The sequence below is a fragment of the Taudactylus pleione genome, unplaced genomic scaffold (assembly GCF_031769625.1).
Source record: "Taudactylus pleione unplaced genomic scaffold, aTauple2 ptg000040l, whole genome shotgun sequence".
Taxonomy (NCBI): Eukaryota; Metazoa; Chordata; class Amphibia; order Anura; family Myobatrachidae; genus Taudactylus; species Taudactylus pleione.
In genome coordinates, this window is record NW_028284442.1 from 2870879 (window position 1) to 2884216 (window position 13338).

Genomic DNA, 13338 nt, shown 5'->3' on the forward strand with positions numbered 1-13338 from the left:
GTGTTAACCTGGCCTACCCCAACAATGTGATCCATCTGACCGTTCAGTCGCACTCTTTTGTAATCTAATTTACAGTACTTTCCCTTTTTCTTTCTTCGTTTATCACTTTCAGTTTGTTACGATTACTAACTGATTACATTCCTTCATTTGCTTTTCAAACTGATTATTTGGCTCCTAAATCCATTCTACTTATTTTAATATTTCTTTTATTATACATTTATATATTATTGTAACTTTTAAAGTCATGATGTTTGAGTTTATATATGCTGTTTTATACTGTGTTGTATCTATGTTTTCTTTTTACAACATAATGCTTTAATAAGAACTGCATATAAAAAGTATTATTTTTTATTTACTTGTATTTTAGGACTGCTTTGTGTTGTGCTTGTTTTTCTACAAATATTACACATTCTTCCTCTGTATGTAGAAAAGTTGGCAGCAATGTCTGATCATGTGGATGCTGTAACTCCTCACAATGCTCCAAATTGACCTTGACTAAAATCTAAATGCTTCTCTTATTGACTATTTTTGATCACTGAAACTGTACGTAACTAGCACAATTGGTTATCATCTGGCCTAGTTAGACTGTCTAGTACTATATGAGATTGTCATTGCTGGCCAGATTCAGAGATTTACATAAATTCAATATTTACGTAAATCTGTGATGTTTTTAGAACTTCGCATGAGCAGGAGCCGCACTGCGCATGTGCAGATCTGGTCCTGCGACGTCGGTTGCAGTGCCCCATAAACCGCAGCCTGATTGACACACTGCTAGTGTTTGGGGGCGGCGTTCCAGAAAACTGACACATTGGCCCCATTTTCTGTGCGTGCTGAAGCCTGTACCTGCGTCCTTAGCCAGCCCCGGCAGCCTGATTTTACTAGACATCCTTAGTAACCTAAGGGTTACTCAGATGTCTGATCTCTACGCAGTTGATCCGATGCTGTGTCTTCAGACACAGCAGCAGATCAGAGATGTATTTTTACATAAGACGACTCCTCTGTTCTAGTACAGCTACTAAGTACAAAGATCCCACGACTGTTGCTATAGCGTCCATCTCTAAGTCAGACCCTGTTCTATCTTTTTTCCTTGATTTACATTTTTTCTTTATCTGTTCAGCATAACTTATATAAACCCTTTCTTATTACCAGCTTTCTTGTTACATATAGCATATGTTATTATACATAATTAATCCTAAATAGTAGCAAAACCAAAACAGTAGTGACATAGCTCCCATGGTTGGAGCATCTGGAATTGAGAAAGAGAGTGTTGCCATGTCGCAATGTAAGTGTGGCCACCAGCTTCCTCCACCAAGGGTGTGCCTATCACTGTTGAAGTGTTTGGCTGCCTGTTACCACAACTCCTTTCCTTCAGTCAGACATTCGTTGCCACAAACTAGTTGCAAGTGCACGTGGCACTCATTTACTGTTGCTGTGCTATGTAGGGCATTAGCAAATTGGACATACCTACAACTTTCTGACCCATGGGACAAAGCTGTCCTGATTGTAATATAGAACTCCAATTGGAATTGTTTTGCCTATATCTGGACACTTGAAAATAATTATTTATTACTCAGCACTTCAATTGAGTAATAAATAAGAGCAGGGCATGGTCACATACAATATATAAGGGACATATACAGTTTTCTGCAGGATACCAAGTTCTTGGCCTGCTCTGTAGGTGGATTTCTGATGGTTCCTTGCAAAACTTGCTCGGACACGCTCCACTGCTTTTCCCTATATTGACAGAGGGTCAGTCGATTATCCCCTGCAAATGCAGCTCGTGTATTGAAATTGTGAATACCACTTCTGAATTGACTTATCACTGGGTGGGTCTCTCCCACATTTTTTCCGAAAATGCTGTTGAACGCTCATGACAGACTTGTTTGTAAGAAAATCAAGAACATAGAATGTCTTATGCTCTCCACTAGTCGCCATTTTCCTCAGCTGGCTCCTGATGGACGCTAGCGGAATCAACGCGAAACCGGCAGAGGAGAATTTGAACTGAAAAATTGCCTTTCACAGCACATAAGAAACACTCGATACATTTCACATAGCAAATCATAGAAATCAGGGCATATCATTTTTACTTACCCTGTATATTTGAAATTTAAAGTACAGTATATTTAGCTCTGAAAAAAAGTTCACTTTATTATACTAATATATTGTGTAAGTTTGTTTGCTAGATTTTGGGAGACTTTACATCTTTATATGTTGTTTTTATAATTTGAGATACACTAGTAATTTATTTTAATGATTGGTGTTATCTTTTCATAGCTTTTATCCTAGATTACAAAGTCTTCTCACTCGCGCTTCTGTTTCTTTCTCTTTTCTGAAGGTGATTAGGCCAAATCCCCATTAAGGCGACTGTGTAGTGTTTCATTATTTTGGCTATTTCTGTGATTGCGCAAACACTTTTTACATATGTGCCCTTAATACTAATTGAGCATAATTTAAATGACACTGTCTACCTGAATATTATTGCTGACCATGTGCATCACTTTATAATCACAGCCAACCCATCTTCTAATGGCCACTTATAATAAAATAAAGCACCAAGTGGTAGAAGTATCAAGCCTTCTAAAGAGCAGAGAAGTGGAGAAGTTTCCCATAGCAACCAATTAGCTTATAGCTACTATTATGAAGTGCATTCTAAAACATCATAGGTACAAGCTGATTGGTTGGTATGGGCCACTTCTCTACTTTTTAGAAGGATTGATACATCCCGCTTGGAGCTTTATTTTGTCGGAAGTGGCCATTAGAAGATGGGTTGGCTGTGGTCATAAAGGGATGCGCAAGGTCAGCAACAATATTCAGGTAATCACCAGGTGTCAGTCCAATAGAGGACATTTGGGGCCAATTGTAATAGGGTGAGAGTTTAGAAACTGTGAGAGTTTAGTAGTAAACTCTCACATTGGTCGAGTTTTATCTTCAAAATGGGAAAACATCTGGATGAGAGTTTAAATCAAGAGGGTTTTTTGTTTCTAAAAACACGCGAGTTTGCATGTTCTCAGACTCTATTACATTGGCCGAGTTTACTGCTAAACTCTCACATTTGCTAAACTCTCACGCTGTTACATTTGGCCCTTAGTATTTGTTGGCATGGGTGATTCATAGCATGACATGTGCAGCTAACAAATCTGAAGCAACTGTGTGATGCTACACTGGCTATTCCAACATAATGGATTTGTGATCATAACACTACAGCAGGGTAAAGTGAAAAGTATCTTAAGGAAAGCACCATAATTCATATGAAGGGCAAAATTTACTAAGCGGCGGGTTCTAAGCCTCGGCTGTTTGGTGGCATTTTTTTGCCGGTTTCTAAATGACAGCCCTGTTGTATTCTATACTAAAATGTGTTTCGACAGGGGGTTTGCGGCAGTTTCGCAGCGGTTTTGGCTTTAGTAAATCTGTGGAGAGCAAAACCGCCGCCAAACCGCCAGGGTTTATAACCCGCCACTTAGTACGTTTTGCCCGAAGCCTCTTTATTAAGAAAATCTTCACAGCAGTTGGATAGTCAGATGACCTCATGCATTAAGAAACTTTGCTGATACTTTCCCATTTTTTAACATACCTGAATCTTCGTTTTCTATAGAATTACCATAAAAGTGAGAAAAGGAGGTGCTTCATCATGAATGTAAAAATTATTGTTTTTTTTTACCAGCTGATTTTGGATCAGCTAATTTGTTTAGGTGAAAATATTAAAGTTCTTATCAGCAGTTTGAAGCTCCAGCAAAGTCACACAGCAAAAGCAATCTACAGCTGATAATACAGCAGAATGGAACATACGAAACCTCAGCAGAGCTTCACTACAATGCTAGATGTGTCTGGCCATGGGCTTATGTGTTTCTGACAAAGTTCTCTGCTCTAGGCCATGGACTGGGGCACTTCCTGCATTGCAGTGATGCTCTGTTGTGGTATGCATTTCATGTTTTATAATAATCCGCTGAATACATTTTTTTTCTTATTAATGCTCTAATGAAGTGCCCCCTTATGTCATTGTTACAGAAGAAAATGTACATAGCTCTGATCCTGGGGGCCCAATCCTCTCTGCCTTGTCCTAGTATCAGTTAGTTACCATCTTCATGCGAATTTTACATCAGACATTATATTAGCTCATATAATCTTATTTGCATCTAATATTCATCAACAAAGATGTTCTCCATTCTGACTGTCATATTTATCTAGTGATTCCAGTCGCAACTGTCATTGTCATTTACCAAATCTAGCAGAATCATTTACAAGATTTATTTTTTCTAGTTTGTTTTTGCTTCCCATTGGCATGTATTATTGGGGACATATTTCGCTTTTAAGAGTTATGTGTGTTTGTAATGCTTTGGAAATTCAAATCAGTGTCTTGTTGTTTTATGGTTTCAAGGTCATCAGCTCATAATAATTCTGTATAGCCTAGCATTGTTCTTTTATTCTATTTACATACACTACAGACATCGTTCACACAGGGTCGTTTTAATGAAATCCAGCCTTAATGTAACACATCTGCACTCGCCTTATCCATCCATATGAACATGTAAATGGACGTAATGTGAATCGTCCAGTGAATGAACGGTTAAGGGAATTATATTTAAGGGGGTGGTGTATGTAGAAGATACAACATAAAAACTATTGTGAGACATGTGCCATCATTATTACCATTTATACTTTTAAAATACATTTTTTGTTTAAAGATTGAAGGATTAGTTAGAATTTTACAACCAAAAATCAGGAGTAGTATAGAAATTACTAGTGAATGAACGCACAATGCTAGCAAATATACAGACAAGTCTAATAAATTAACAATATGACTTAGATCAATAAAACATAGTCAATAGATCTAATCTGAGATTGTATGAACTAAAATGTTAAATTACTGTATTAAACCTGAAAATGTTCATTCACTGGTAGTGGTCATTCACTGGCTGATTCACCCTATGTAAAATTACTTTATGCAGTTGTGCAAGTAAGTAAGCAAACACAGTATGTTATGCAATGAGTATGCAAAGAAGGGCAATTAGCTGGGTCAAAAGAGCTACGATTTTGGGTGCTTAAAAGCAATAATCTCCTGCCTCATGCCATCACACTAAAAATGTCACTTTACATATGTAGTAAATTGTTAATATAATAACGTTCAAAGTATTATCCCAATTGTTCCAGTCAACTAGTCACTCTTCCGATGTTAAGAAGAGGTTATTCCCTAACGATGTTTATGTTCAGTTTACAATTAGAAGTGTGGCATGGAAGTGGTAATTTTAGAGCAGATGAAAGGATCTGGGGAGGCCCAGTGCTTTGGAAGACCTGGGCATAGTCCTGGGGGATGTAGCACGCCCCAATGAGTAGCAGGGGCGCAGAGAGGGGGGGAGCAGGTACTAATTGCCCGGGCTTGTTGTAGGGGCCTGGCGGGGCCCCAGTCCGACGCTGCCCTCCCCGCCCTCTTACCTGTCAGCAGCCCAGTACACACTCCTGTGTGCTGGGCTGCACTGGGAGACTGCTCGCTGCTGGTCGTGCCACCCTTTTTTTCCAAATGGGGTGTGGCCACACCTCCCCCGATTAGGCCACACTGTGGGCCGGCTCTCTAAGGCCCTGATGATCGAACACGCTTCCTTACATTGCTGTGAAGTGACTGCGCATGTACTCTGTTTCGATTTTTAAGTGTAAACGTTGGGGAATATAAAGTGAATTATGAGCTAAAGTTGAACATTAAAAAAAGTATCAAACTATTATTATTATTATTATTATTATTATTATTATTATTATTATTATTATTATTATTATCATTAGTAGTAGTGGTAGTAGTAGTATCATTGAAGTGTAAAGCACCACATTGATGCACAGCACTTCACCCTGGGGTAACAGCATACATAAGAAACAGTGAGGTAGCAATGAAATATACAGTATGCTGACATGAAATAAGGGTGGAGGAGGCCTTCCCACTCACAGTTTCAAATCTATTATGCAAGAGCGTGCATAAAGATAATGGGGTCTTAGTATAAAAGCAAATATAAATAAATGAGCGGCGCATTTCCACTCTTCCCACTGTATAAGCTTTCTCTTGCTTATTATGTGTGGCTTTACAGGCTCAGAGGAGGAGCCGGCAGTGTAAGGGTGTGCACACATGGTTATTATATTGGGTCTAATTCAGAGATGTACACAGCGGCTGTGCTATAATATTCTAATGCTGCAAGATGCATCATGTGTAATTAGACCCCTCCTGCTGGCTTTTATGATCCGCAGCTGCATCCAAGGATGCAACATCGGATTATCTGCATGAACATCGGTCATCTGATGAGTGGCCGACTCGCCCCTGTTTTCTGGGATGCTCCCTGTCGCTGCCCCGTCGTCACACGTAAACTCCAGCAGCATATCAATTGTGTTGCGGCGTTTAGGGCACTGCAAGCGACATAGCAGCCCCGGATTTGCACATGCGCAGTGCTGTATCTGCACATACACAGATCTAAAAACATTGAAGATGTACGTAAACCATTGGGTTTGCATACAACTCTGAGTCAGAGCCCTTACGCATTACCATATTGCATGTTCACCACTTTCTCTCTTCCTCTGACACCTCTGCTCCATTTTCAAGCACAGCTCTGTTACATGTAATAACTAAATATTATATATGGTGCCGTTCTGCTCCAAAAGTAAAGAATTGGAGCTCTATGTACGTACAGTTTTTAAGTAATCATTATTTTTACGTCATAGTTTTCCATTGGGCATATCCTGAATGATATGTTTCTATTGCCTTTGTCAGAATATCAGTCTAAATTGTAATCATATTTTTCTACCGTGAGTTAATTTGAGCATAAATTAACATATTTTAAAATCAGATTTCGATAATACAACCACATACATATACTTGTCCCTGGTGCAGATCTCATAAGGGAAAAATCACTGATAAACTTTCAGAATTAATTATATTTTATACTATTCAAGTGCTTAATCTTCTGGATAATACTAACATTATCCACATGTCTCACTTTATCCAAATGATAGTTATGTATTACTCGATTTTTGAACTGGGGAGGTTAAGCATTTTTATTTGTGCCTGTGTGCACTAAATTTCCCCAATAGTGTCATATTTTGATGCATTTTATATGTTACAGAGCTGCTTTCAAATGCTGGTGTCAGGCCCTTGATGAAACGCTCAACATGTCTGATACTCTTAATTCATGGCAAGAGCTTGATAGCTCCCCAGACAGCATAAGCAATGGAAGATCTAAAGATTACTGTGAGAAATTTGTCTCCCGGGCGGGAATTTGGGGTTGTTTGCTGGCTGCCGTCATCACTGCTAAAATGTCTCGGTAAGTATTGAAGAAAAAAACAACTTGATTTATTTTTATTTATCACGTAATGTTTAGAGCCCAGAGGGGAGCAATAAAAGCTTCTCTGGTACATACTGGAGAAATAAAGTATTACAGTACAGGACGGGAAAACTTCTCTGTAGCAGAAGATATTTTCTCACAAAACTACATTTTCAAATGCTGTAAGGATAGTCAATAGACATTATTTGTTTTTACACTTGTAAGAACCAATGTTACATGTCTTGCTCTAAAACACTATATATATAATAACCCTTAAATGACCACTAATAATATGTAAGATACTTGTCCAGTATCTTCTTAGCAGCACCTGCTGCCAGTCGGTATACGTTTATGATGCCGGCGGTCACAATGCCGACCGCTGACATCTAGACTACAGAATCCTGGCGAGGGTTAACTAACCTATGCCGGGAGACCGGCGCCCGGCAACCCGATTGAGGGGATGCCGAACGCGGACAGCCGCTTGGGGGGGGGGGGGGAGGGTTAGGTTTAGGGTTCCCTGGGGGGACTTAGGGTTAGGCACCCCCCCCGGGAGGTTAGGGTTAGGCTAGGGGGAGGGAGAGTTAGGGTTAGGCACCCCCCCGGGGAACTTAGGTTTAGGCGGCAGGGAAAGGAGAGTTAGGTTTAGGTACTTAGAGGTGAGATTAGGGTTAGGCACAGGAGGGGGAGGTTAGGGTTAGGATTTCCTTCCATGTCGGACTGGCGCTGCCGGGATTTGAAGGCCGGCGGTGTTTCATACCAAATGCCTGCCAGTCATGTGCTTTTTAGTCTTGCACATGCATGATGCAGTAAAACGACAGCTCCTATAGAAGTTTAGGTTGGCATCCTGTTCAGGGCTGCCATCAGAAATTAGGGAGCCCAGTACAAATAAAAAAGACAAGGACCCCTACCACTACTTCGCAGCCACCCCCCCACCTATCCGGTGGATGCAGAGGTCCTGGTGCCAAGATGCACCTCCCACAGCCACAGTACTGAAATGTACCAGATGCTTCTCAGACCTCTCAATATCCCCAGGTCTCCCCCCCACCTGGCATCAGGCATCAAACATTCCTTGTTAATGTCTCTTAGACCTCAACATATGCAATAAGAACTTCACATATGACATGCATATATGCATGTGTGTATCTATAAGTGCAGGGTTTGCGGTGTGCATGGGCCCCTTTGGTCTAGAGGGGCCCACACTGTACAACTTGCACCCATAGTCTATACTTAACTCTCTGCCGGCGGGCACAGAAATCACCAGGAAAATGGTGCCTACATATGTGTAGTGGAGAAATCACCTGGCAAATGTCTGTCTATCTATCTATTTATAAAATATATAGGTAAAATTATTTTTAATGGCAAATTGTGCTTACCTGCCGTCCTTTAGTTGCATTATGTGGCGCTATGCATGGTATTACTTCTGTTTGTCTGCACCACTTCTGATGGGCATAGGGGGAGGGGGGGGAGCAGAGGAACAAATGACAAAAGGGGCAGAGGCACATGTAGAGTGGGGGCAGAGGCACAGATGAAGAAGGTTGCATATGTACAGATGTGAGGCAGAGGAACAGAAGGAGAAGAATCTGAAGCACAGTTTGAAGCAGGTCAGAGGCACAAATGGAGAAGGTGGCAAAGGTAAATATAGGAAAGTGGGCAGAAGCACACATTAGGGAAGGCAGCAGAAACACAGTTGAGGAACTTCTGAGTGCCTCTGCCTAGCCTGGGCGGTTGAAGCAGCAGGGGGGTGGACTAGCCATAGGAGAGCTGGAAGTGGGTCAATATCTTCTTGTGAATAAGAAGCAGGTTGCAGCTGTGTGCCCCGCTGTCAAATAGGCCCTTGTACAACACACCAGTTTACCCCCCTGATGGCAGCCTACCCCTGTCATATAGTTTTGACCTTGATCTTGTGTGGCTCTGCTAGCGATGGCTGTCTCATTTGTCAAAAATTCAGTTTACTTGCAATGCTATGTGACTAGGATGCACCAGGAGATTGCGCTGATTCATTTGATATGCAACACTTGTATATCTGTGTGTGACTGAGTCTGTATACGAAGCACAATGGAACTTGACGTGGAAAAAAGCCACAGCTGCTGCATCGTAGCACTTTGTATACAGATTCAGAGACACAGTTGCACACAGATATACAAGTGCTGCATATCAAATTAATCATTGCAGTCTCATGGCTCATCCTACAGTAGTTGCATCGCATTGTGACTAAGTCTAGCGTAGTCGCACAGGATATGGCATGCCGAGAAGGGCTGTTTGGCACAACTTCATCAATGATGTGTGAGGACACATCTGTAACTGCTCACTGCTCATAATTGATCACAAATTAGATCATCCAGGATCATTCTATTACAGTTTCAGCCCTGGAAAGTGTTGTTCATCAAGTTGAGAGTGCTGGATTTATCTGCTAACTCTGAATTTAAACTGATCAGTCCTTTGCATTCTCCCTGCTGAGTCTATAGGTACTGTTGCAACTGAAAATGTATTTAAAAAAAAGTAATTTGCAAAATTGCAATCTAAGGGGGTGATTCAGCTGCGGATGCAGAAGCTATCGCAGCTGCTAACATATTAGCAGCTTCGATAGCTGTAACATGGTAATGCAGCAGGAGGCGCCATGCCTCTTGCATGTATTACTGATCTGAAGTGTATCATTGGACGCAGCATTGGATCATCTGTGCTACCAACGTCCAGCTGAGTGACCATGGGGTCATGCAAGCCAGCTGCCGCAGATGAGGAAATTAGTCCTAGAAATCTCTGTCGGCCTGGCTTCTCCACCCCCCCTCCCACCCCAATGGCAGCGACATGCCTCAGAAACTGAGACCGTCGCCGCCCCGTCCACGCCCAGATACGGCAGCAGATTGTCAATCACTGACTGCGTGCGTGATCCATTCTGCACATGCTCAGATTCCTGGACATTGGGAATCTGCACTAGTGTACACTGAAGACTGTGGTTTGAGGGCCAGATTCAGCAGAGTAGCAATAAAGGAGACTAATTATTTTCATTTTTCAAGAAGATCACAAGACATAGATTCATCTAAAACTCTCCCCATTCTACGTACTGGTTAAATAATTGTTACACTGAGTACAGATCTATGCCTTCACATGCAGGGCTTGATGGCATAATTTAACCTGGCAGGCAAGCGCACAGCCTTGTCCATAATAATTGGTTTTATGTATATAATCCTTTATCAAATGGCAAATAGCCTTTTGGCTGGAAAAACTGGTGTTTCCTGTGGTAAAAGAACTTGTTTATACATCAACCTTTATAATAATAGGACAAATATGAAATGATTGATAGGACTATGCGCAAGTAGCGTCTTAAAAGGTTCATTGGTTGGTAAAAAAGTGTCACCCACACTAAGACAATGAACAAGATATAAATGATTACCAGTGAACATTCAGGCACTGTGATCAAACAAATAAATAAATGGTATTAAACAAGTAGATAATATGTTTAATACTGCATGCAGCACTTCTCTGCAACCACTGCTAAGTATTTCCATTTTCTTTAGTGAAAATATACCTTGAAAAAACTGTTACCGAGAGAAAAAAAACAGCAAACAATGTAAATCTGGTAAAACATTCAATATGCACAGATTCCATAGTTAAGGACGCCTACCAGATTTTGGGGGATATTTAGTAAAGTGCCGGTTTATAGAAGTGGAGGTGTTGCCCATAGCAACCAATCAGATTCTACTTTAATATGTTTTTAGCTTCTAGCACCTTCTAGAAGATAATAGCTAAAATCTGATTGGTTTCCATGGACAACATCTCCACTTCTATAAACCGGCACTTTAATAGATATACCCCCTTGAGTCTACTCAGATAGGGAGACTAATGCGCATGAGGATTTTCCTCTACCAGATACAGTATATGACATATGGGTGGTGTCGTCACTGGAGCCTCCCACAGGTGCTCAGATGGAAGGATAAAACACCAAATAGTATTATTCCGTTTTTAGATTAAAAACATAATTGTGGCATATAAAACACAAAACAAGGAACAAACGATGGACTCCTACCAGATGGGGTAAGTCAACATGTGTAAGTAGATAAAATATGCTCAAAAGTATAAAGAACTGGGTGTCTCCAAGTTCTGGATATTGTTTCCAATAAAAGCCCGGCAGTGTCCTCGGTCTGTCCCTCTCACCGATGGCAGGTGCAAACTGGACAATGGCAGCTGGTGTCAGTACAATTGTATCTTTAGTCGCAGTTACTGACACCATCACGCCCATGGCTGTTAGCCACCCCCGCAGTTACCACCCAGAAACGCCCATCAAAACTGCATGGATCAATCTGCGTCTCCTGGTGGTAATCATCAAGAAGCATGCACAATGCCTCTGGGACGCATGCGCAGAGGTAAAACATCTCGTCCACCTCTAATTCACCGCCTTTATGTATTTTGCATCTCTCCCAGAAGCAGATAAGACTACAGCTCCAGGCCTTCATGTAAAAATAGGCCCTTCATCATGACAGTGTGATGATGGCCAGATGCCTAGCTGGCCAAATGGTCAACCAAAAATCATTATTATTAAAATTCTATTTCTATTTTCTTCACAAAATGATACAACTTGTCTACTTTATCATATTTAGAGAGTTATTGTGACTGATAGTGTAGGTGTGTTAACTCCCACCTGGCACTTGCCACACCCACATGGCACTTGTCACAGCTTCTAACAATAGGCCCTTGATCATTTTCAGCCCAAGGCCAATGTGGCCCTAAAACCGACCCTGGTGGTAAATAGAGTATATATTTATATATATGATCAAGGTGGAATTGATATATATTTGATCTATTTACCCAGTTGGATCTGTGCTGCTACATACCCAAAGTGAATTATTAGTTAAATCAGCTGTACAACTCTATTTTTACATTTTGATCTTTGTACTTAAGAAAGGAGCTGTTCCCAAAAGCCAGGACACATATTATTCTGCAAGTCAGAGGCAGAGTTAGGGCAATGCACATCTACACCCTTACATCAGAGAGATTGCTACCGTCCACTTATGTCTGAAGAAAGTTGTGTGGAATGATGTTTAATCCCTCCTCCCCTCCCCCTGAAGAAAAAAATCAATAATTCATGCTCCATACAGCGTGCTACATTGTTTCATAACTTTTCTTGCTTTGTATGCTTCATGTAGTTACATCTTGACATCAGATATAAGAAAGACGACTGAATGCTGCCTGCTTTCAGCTTTACTTTTCAAGGTAAACAGCACATCTCTGCTTAATAATAAATGATGTTTATTAAATGACATAATACACAATTATGTTTTTGTTTTTATTTCTAGTCCCTGTTTTATGTGTCCTTGCCACATCCAGATGAAGACCGCGATTATGCATTATATGAAATTGGAGAAGGATGTGAAGCACCTGAACTAATTCCAGGGATTGACCTGTTTTCTGATCGGCACAGAGCAGATGCCATAACTGTTGTTTCCAACCTAGGATTTCTCATTTCACAATTACATTCTGTTGCTCAAAATCTCATGGTTAGTCCCTTATTTTGAAAATAACACATTTTTAAATTTCAATTGGCAGGCAGGTATTCTGCAGCTCTGTATGATATTTTTGTCTGAACCATTTTCTCAGCAAGTGTTTTGGGTCTGTAGATTTGTATGTTTCATAATAAACTGCACAATGTAAAAACTGAATGATAATTCAAAAGAAAAAAGTAACCCGTCCAATAATATAAAAAGAAATAAGGTCCAAAATGTTAAATTGCAGAAAAGCTGGTAAGCCACACATAGGTTAGAAGACTGCTAGGGTTATATGAACACTTCATGTTGTTCTGATCTCTTTATGATTTGATGTATCCTTGCAAATAATAGTGTGAAGCCTGTTAAAATAAAATAATGCCATGCTGGTTTATTTAGTAAGTCACATATACACAGACTGGAAAAACACATCATCCTAACCTTATTGGATGCAAGTACAGTAACTAAAGACATATCTACTCACACTATCTTTTTAACCAATCCAGAATGAAAAGTATACCTTTCAGACACTGGAAACAGAACCTGGCATGTGGCCGCAAGTTGTTTCT

General features: G+C 40.5%; 1 protein-coding gene across 1 annotated transcript in view; it reads left to right on the forward strand.

The window, feature by feature from the left end:
• CFAP54 (cilia and flagella associated protein 54) overlaps positions 1-13338 on the forward strand; it is a 399494-nt gene that overhangs the window by 236917 nt on the left and 149239 nt on the right. The window contains exons 44-46 of the mRNA XM_088453676.1: positions 7095-7292; positions 12434-12500; positions 12584-12784. Of these exons, the coding sequence (XP_088309802.1) occupies positions 7095-7292; positions 12434-12500; positions 12584-12784 (466 nt within the window). The remainder of the gene's footprint in view (positions 1-7094; positions 7293-12433; positions 12501-12583; positions 12785-13338) is intronic.